The sequence below is a fragment of the Gymnodraco acuticeps genome, unplaced genomic scaffold, assembly GCF_902827175.1.
Source record: "Gymnodraco acuticeps unplaced genomic scaffold, fGymAcu1.1, whole genome shotgun sequence".
NCBI classification, from domain to species: domain Eukaryota; kingdom Metazoa; phylum Chordata; class Actinopteri; order Perciformes; family Bathydraconidae; genus Gymnodraco; species Gymnodraco acuticeps.
The window spans coordinates 778,894-786,610 of record NW_022992130.1 but is presented as its reverse complement, the minus strand read 5'-3'; the positions used below and the strand labels follow the sequence as shown (position 1 = coordinate 786,610).

The window sequence follows — 7,717 nt, the reverse complement described above, 5'->3', positions numbered from 1 at the left end:
AATAACTTAGTCTATCCGAGACACAACAGTATATGACTAAGCACAAATCATTTTGTCTAATAAATAAATTGGCTTAGTAAACCCTTGTTTTTTTTTTACACAATTCGTATTAATGAGATCTATTAATTATGTTTGTCTAACTGCTACACATGCATTTATACATAAATGTAGATATGTATGAACATCTAAATATAATTGTTAAAGGTTTTAAGATACACATAATCACATCATGGGGTCATTATGTAAGGTAGGCCTACTATAACATGATTTTAAAAACTAATTTCCAGAGGTGTGGACTCGAGTCACACATTTGATGACTTTGGACTCGACTTGACAAAATCACAAAACACTTGCGACTCGACTTGAACACCAATGACTCGGGACTTGACTTGGACTTGAGCCTTCTGACTTGAGATGACTTGATAATTTAATTCAGAGGTCAGAGGGGGGGGGGGGGGGGGGCGAAGTGGTGGTGGAGATCAGAGATCAGATAAAATAATACAGTGCTATTAGTTATTATAAATCAGCTGTTTATTATGCGGTTCAACAGATAATTCTCCCCTAAAGAGAATAGGGAGGACACTCCTCAGATGTCTTAACACATGGGACATCATATAACAGTACACACACACACAAATCAGCTGTTTATTAGGCTGCAGTTTAAGGGATAATTCTCACCTAAAAGAAATAAACAAGATTGTCTGAGGCGGTTTGTAAACCTAATGTTGGGGAATCAGCAGTTTCTTTAGTAAGTTGCTTTTTTCTGCAACTCTGTCGATGACCAAGTCATTGTCGAGGGACATGAGGATGTCTTTTTCTGTTGACATAAGCATGAATGCTTCCAGGTGTTCTTGTGACTGTGTGCTCCTTATTCGGCTTTTGATGTGCTTGAGTACAGAGAAACTTCTCTCACAAGCTACCTGTGTCACAGGCAGAGTGAGAAGAAACTTGTATCCTAAACCAAGGAGCTGATAGGCATCTGTGAAGAGGTTGTAGCGTTTCAGAAGTTGGTAGCAACATATTGAGCATTCTTTACAAGAGTTGCACTGTTTGTTTAAAACCTCTGTCTCTTCTTCCTCACAACCAGAGCAAATTCGTACTCTGTACTCTTCAAGTGCAGACATTTTAAGCCGTGGCCACTGGGCTGCCAGACACTTCAACTCAGACTGCAAATTTGCAGCAGTTGCCCTGCTGTCAAACCTAAGCAAGCATTTGCTTAGATCTTGAAATGTAGAGTCAGGCAGAGCTTCTGCTGAACACACTTGGGGAAAGTTTCTTGGATCAAGGACAGCCAAGTCAGCAGAGTGCCGTGGGTCATGAAGCGTCGTTTGATACTGTCTGTGACAGTATCCAGGACCTGGTTATGGACCTCTACTTCATAAGCCCTGTTTGCATCTGTCAATCTCTCATCACTTGCCATTTCGCCAGCCATCATCTTCCTTTTCCTGTTCCTCTTCAGTGGAAGTGTTGTTTCCAACTCAAGCTCACAGTCCTCTTCTGCCTCCAGTTTTGCATTTGCCCACTCAACAAAAGTATCAGCAGCTGTCTTCACTGTCATGAAATCTCTTGTCATGTTCATCAGTGCATGTTGAGTGTCCTGAACCATCCTGTGAGCAGAGAGGATATCTAGTCCACATGTCTGCAAGTATTTTGAAAGAGGTGTTGTCACTTCAAAAATCCGAAGGAAAAGCTGGGCAGTCAACACTGTCTCGTACCTCAGGAGCGCCTCTAGGAATCCTCTTGCTCTGACACGCACTGCAGTTTTCAAATTGGCCTGACTTTGAAATTCACTTAGTGTCATGAAGACATCAATGTACAGAGACTGGTCTGGCTTTCCAAATGAGCCAAAGATCTTCTTCAAGGCTACATCTTTAGCCCACCACCGTGTCTCTCCAATTGGGGAGAGGCGTCTGTGTCGAGTGTCCTGGCTTTTATGCTCCCACACATTCATTCTTTTGAATGACTCGCGAATGAACACAGCAATGTCATTCATGAGGGAGAAAAGGGACCCACTAGCTATGGACACTTCAGTTGTATCAGACAGAATGAGGTTTAGCACATGTGCATAGCACCAAACATGTACATGGTTTGGGACTTTGGATGACAGGAGTGCGGAGAAGCCTCGATATTGACCCTGCATGTTGGATGCACCATCTGTAGCATTACTGATGCAGTTGCTGATATCCAAATCAAAACGATCCATTACATCTGTCAGCATCTGGACAAAATATTGGCCAGTGGATGCTTCACATTTGACCACTGCAAGAAGCCTTTCCTGGACAGTGTCTGTGACGTATCTCAGAATCACAGAACACTGCTCATGGGACGTAATGTCCTGGGTTGTATCTATTTGTACAGAAAACATACCGCTTTCAGCAACCTCTTTTGCAATGGTCTCCTGAATTAGCCTCTGCACTGTGGAAATGACGTTGTTTACAGTTGTTTTGGATAGGAATGTTACAGCAGAACCCCGACCTTTAGCCTGTGAGTGTGACTGGTGCATCTTCTTACTTTTTTCTGTGCACTCAGTGATATGTTCTTTCAGACACACATCATATTTTCCAAGAAGAATGATGAGCTCTAGAAAATTCCCATGGTCAATGTTGTCATCATCTAGAGTGTATGCTGCCTCATATTCCTTCCCTCTGTAGCCAAGTCCTCTCTTTCCTATGAACTTTACTACATCTACCACACGTTCCAACACCTGCCGTTTCTTCTTCACTTGATCTCTGTGGGCCACTACTTGTGATCCATGTAGTAGGCTGGCTATGTCTGATTTGGATGCCCTCAAAAAGTAGGCCTCCGCACACATTCTATGCATGATGGTCCTTTCGTGTTCCTCTACTCTCTGACTGATATGGTTCCAGTCCTGCATGCCACTTACAAAGGGATTGTTTTCAGATGGCTTGGCAAATGCTAAACATACTCCACAATACAATGTGTGGTTCTCTTCACAGTATGTGAGCCATTTTCTATCTGTGCCGTTCATGCGTTTAAACAGTCTTTGTACTGTCAAATATTTTGTTTTGGTCTGAGGGTGATAGGAAAAAAAACTATTGAGACTGTGATTGTCGGAATTTGGGCGTTGGAAATACCTCAGGCTTGAGCTGCCGTGTGAGTGGCTGTCATCCTCAGTCCTTGTTCCATCCTCAACCTATAGACAATTATAAATTAATGATAAAATAATGTTAATTATTTTTATAATACTACTACTACTACTACTACTACTTGAATTAATACTTAAATGTTGACAAGTAATACACTTTTGTTTAATCTATACTTTTTTTTTTTAATATAGTCTATTACACCTACTCTGTTGTATTTATTTTATTGCTTGCATGAGCAACACACCACACACTAACTGGAAACACTAGGTTGAATATACTTGTCTTCTCTATAGTACTTACCACCTCTTGCTCTTGCCCTGCACTTGCATGTGCCAGTTGAGCTGGTTCTTCCACCAGCTCAACTCTCTGTCCCTCATGAACGCAGGAGGCTGGCTGTATATATATTAAATCGCGCCCTCATCATTCTCTTCATCATGCACTTGTTCTAAGCTGCTGCTGGTGATGATAGTGCTTGTAGTTGTAGCAGCGGCGCTGCTGCCAAAAAGGTCTGTCAATTTGCGACATTTATTAGCATTACCTGCGAGTGACTTCACCTTTTTTTTTTCTTGCCTTCTCGGCCCCACCTTTTTCTTTTATTTGTATCCATTTTTTGTCATTCTCCCTGTCTGCCGCGGCGTCTGTGTGGCCGGTCTTTTTTCTTCTTCGTGTGTGATTTTTTGACAGATAAGAAACACACAACTGCATTAGCGGCCGCTGTCGCCCTCTGTCGGCCGGAAGCGCAACTTAAATTATGACGTTAAACAAAAAAAATTAAAGGGCCGGCCGTCAACGGCCCTTGTGTGGTTTTCCAGATTCTACAGATAGGCCATAAGGTGAACCCTGTTATCGTTTCAACCCGCTCCACAGAAGTGAAACTACACAATCTTTAGTTCATAAAAAAGAACGAGTCATGCTTATCCACCAAAAAAAATGTCGTCGCTAAAATTCCTGCCAATTCTTCTAGGCACGTAATTATTGGCTGAACTAGACCCTTCGAAGCGTAATAATATCTTGGTCCAAAGTCGTGCCACGGTTCGTCACGTGATCGTGCTACACCAATTGGGTAGCTGCATATTGTCAACAGAAGTGAAAGATGGCGGCCGCCATGGTTACGCTAAACCAGACCAAATGGATTCTAAACAGTGCTGTATGCTTGTTTTATGTCATGTTTTGTCATATGTCTTAATACATCACTAAGTCCGAGGTATTTGCGTTATATACGCGGTATTTGTGAGAGGTTTTACTATCTGGGAACAGAGTTGACCATCGAATCAACATTGACTAGCAGCGTTTATCAGCCAACTCCAGCTACAAACAATTTCCCCACGGGGATTAATAAAGTATATCAAACTCATATTTATCAAACTATCATTCCTGGACTGCCATGTTCACATCGCTAGGTTCATTGGGATTATTCCATTAGACTGAGGACTTTTTGTCTGTCTGTTGTTACCCTGTACACGTTAAATGCACTCTTAAAATAAACATGACTTGATTTCTGCGTCCAAGAAGAAGGTTAACTTGTTACGTTAAGTAATTTAGATCAATAAAATGCAGTACTTCCAGGCTGAAGACTTTTCTTTTTGTTGCTGCTTTTAATTGAACTATTCATATCTATTCATATCACTGTAACTTTTATCCATGTATTTTTTCTTTTAATGTTTCTTTTATTAGCTTTTCTTTTGAATGACTGATTTTAAATGCCATTTTCTTAATGTCTTTAATTTTTTGTAAAACACTTTGAATTGCCTTGTGTTGAAAAGTGCTATATAAATAAACTTGCCTTGCCTTACTTATACCAATGTCCATTGATTCATTTATTTACTCATTCATCCCTCCACAAATGAAAACAACACTGATGAACCATAAAAACGAGATTTATTACAAATATAAAAGGTATGACATAGAAAACAGTAGAAGGACATGTAATGTAGTATAATTGATTGGTGTCAGGCTGGGCGGAGCGGCTGATTGGTGCTGTGATTGCCTCAGCTGGTTAAAAGAGTCCTGCTGATTATACTCTGTTCTAGTACCAAAAACAAACGTATCTATGAGTGATGTGTGAGCGCGTCGGCCAGGCACTAAAACCAAAAGAACAGAAAAGAGCTTAAGAAAGATGGAAAGAAGGCTCTTTTATTCCTATTCCTCACTGTCAGTGTCAGGGCAGTCATCGTTCTCTTCCTCTGTTTCTTTTTTATTTGCACAATTTGAGCAACGACATAAGTCTGTGCAACAGAGTCCTGCAGAGAAGCATGAACATCTGCCTTTCTCACAGGCAGACTCTTTGCAGCTGCAGTGTATCACATGCAACACACTGTCAGGGGCAGGATTTCTTGTCATCCAGGTGACGTGTAAGTTCCCATCCTCTATTTCCCAACCATATCCAGCAGGTGATGGAGCATTCATTTCTCTTTTGAGACAGGACCTCATTATTGCTGCCTGGTAATTTGCCCTTTTGCAGTGCTGATGGAGGGCATCATGAGTAGGGGGAATGCTTAATTCTGGCAAGGCCGATGATGCCATACAGAAAGCCTTGTACCTAGCATCATTTACATGTTCGGCTGCTGGCTGATCATACAGGTGACATACATACCGGCAAAGAAGTGCAAATGTTGATTGCTCCAAGTCAAAGTTAGTACCTAAACTTCTGAAAGCCTTAAGGTAGTCATCTTTCTCACATGCAACAGCAAATGACTTTCTTTTGCCTTTGCCATAGAAAGCGCTTGTGGAGTCACACCCAGAGAACGTGTGAATTCCAATCAAGGCTGAACACACACTGGTTCCGAGAGCTGATGACACCATGGCAATGTCAATGATCCGTGTCCTGTTGCCAGTCCCTGTGAACACATATAAGCTGCATGGCAAATCTGCCTGCAGACTTACAGCAATGACTGCCACATCAGTGTCCGAGCTCTTGATGATGACAGCTTTGTGCTCCTGTGCAGCATGTTGGGCATGTAAAAACACCCGTGTGTCACATTCCTCATGATCACACTGCAGGTCTTCAACAACATCAACAGACTGTACACCCTCCATGACAGTTACACAGTGGCATTGATTTTGATGGGCAATGTACAAGCTGAGGTTTTTACCCACTGTTGTGAGGTCTGCATGTGTCCATGCCACATAAAGGAATTCGGCCAGTGCTTCCTTATTTTTTCCGTCAGAGAGAAACTTCTTCCACTGGGTTGGAGTTCTCTGATCTGGGCTGAAGATTGTTATTAGTTGTGACCCTGCATCAGCTCTACGGGACCGTTCTAGGCTTTTGATGCTGATGGGTGGATACCGGTCAGTGACAAAATCAATGCGTGTACACTTGTGATGCAAAGCAAGTTGGAGTATGCTCTGCAGTATGGTCTCTGCAAGCTCTCCAAATGTTGCTGGTCTGGATGGCATGGCCTGCATGACTGCCATGCCATCAAAAAGAATGGCACCACCTATTGGAACTTTGTCAACCAAGCACTCTCCACCTTTGCTCTGCAATAGATCCATGAGAGCTGATTTGTTTGTTTTGGCAAGTGAACCATCAGCACTTGCTAATGGATATGACACAGTTCCCAAGGAATATGACAGAATTTCCCTCATTTCAATTTTCCTGCTCTGGCCAAGGATGAGGAGCCTGGAAAATAACTTCTTGTCAGCACGCAAAATCACTTCCTTGCCTGCTGGTCAACACTTTGGTCATCTTTCTTCTCAGCAGCTTTCTGCAATTTGCCTAAACGGAAAAAAAGGACAACTCAATGAGTTTGTTGACGTATCTCTCACACATAATTGTACCTTTCAGTTATTCAACCACAGAGAATGTGTGTGTGGTGTGTGTGTAGTGTGTGTGTGGTGTGTGGGTGGGGGAGGGGGGTTTGCTTACCTGCTTTTAATGTTTCAGCCTTACACAGTTGATCCCTTTGTCGCTTGCCTGCTTTGATGATCATTTTCTCCTTCATCTTGCATATAATGCACAGGGCAGGAAGGACGGGGCCAGAGCCTGCGATTGGCAGGCCTGACCTTGATCGTAGCTTCTCTGTTTGGCTTCGGTACGTGCTGCGAGACGTCGATGGGATGGGCTCGACCTCAAGGTCCTCCCTAACGTCTTGATCTCCCTCACGTGCGAGCCGTCTTTCCACCTTCGTCATGGCCTTTGTGTCGGTAAACCTTATGTAGCATGTGTGGTGGAAGCCAGCGTCCTCAGGAATATCTTCGAACTCGAAATCAAGACAGTGCTTGTGGTTTTCAGCCACCACGTTCCGAGAGTCTCCCTTCAAGCCGAGCGACCGTTGTAAGCTTGTCCTGTACGTATTCCATCTTGTATTGGTAAAACAATCAACCTTTTCGTGCTTCACAGACGTAATATGCATGTAACAATGTTTGTGTGTTGACAATTTTGACTTTTTGAGACTTTCTGGTGCGTTTTCCTCGTCTCCGCTACTCGATGAAACCATGGCGGCCGCCATCTTTCACTTCTGTTGACAATATGCAGCTACCCAATTGGTGTAGCACGATCACGTGATGAACCGTGGCACGACTTTGGACCAAGATATTATTACGCTTCGAAGGGAATAGTTCAGCCAATAATTACGTGCCTAGAAGAATTGGCAGGAATTTTAGCGACGACA

At 42.8% G+C, this 7,717-nt stretch overlaps 2 protein-coding genes across 2 annotated transcripts; both read right to left on the bottom strand.

Moving 5' to 3' along the window:
- Window positions 1-513: 513 nt before the first annotated feature.
- On the bottom strand, window positions 514-3,426 carry LOC117538169. The gene is made up of 2 exons (XM_034203721.1): window positions 3,408-3,426; window positions 514-3,154 (listed from the first exon to the last, which is right to left on the bottom strand). Exon 2 carries the CDS (start codon window positions 2,987-2,989, stop codon window positions 1,217-1,219), a length of 1,773 nt encoding a protein of 590 aa, XP_034059612.1. The 5' UTR covers window positions 2,990-3,154; window positions 3,408-3,426; the 3' UTR covers window positions 514-1,216.
- Window positions 3,427-5,067: 1,641 nt separating this feature from the next.
- LOC117538175 lies at window positions 5,068-7,074 on the bottom strand. The gene is made up of 2 exons (XM_034203733.1): window positions 6,973-7,074; window positions 5,068-6,822 (listed from the first exon to the last, which is right to left on the bottom strand). Exon 2 carries the CDS (start codon window positions 6,690-6,692, stop codon window positions 5,247-5,249), a length of 1,446 nt encoding a protein of 481 aa, XP_034059624.1. The 5' UTR covers window positions 6,693-6,822; window positions 6,973-7,074; the 3' UTR covers window positions 5,068-5,246.
- Window positions 7,075-7,717: the final 643 nt, after the last annotated feature.

Coding starts and splice junctions, on each gene's coding strand:
- LOC117538169 (XM_034203721.1), bottom strand. CDS start 2,989: ATGAACGGCACAGATAGAAAATGGCTCACATACTGTGAAGAGAACCAC.
- LOC117538175 (XM_034203733.1), bottom strand. CDS start 6,692: ATGAGGGAAATTCTGTCATATTCCTTGGGAACTGTGTCATATCCATTA.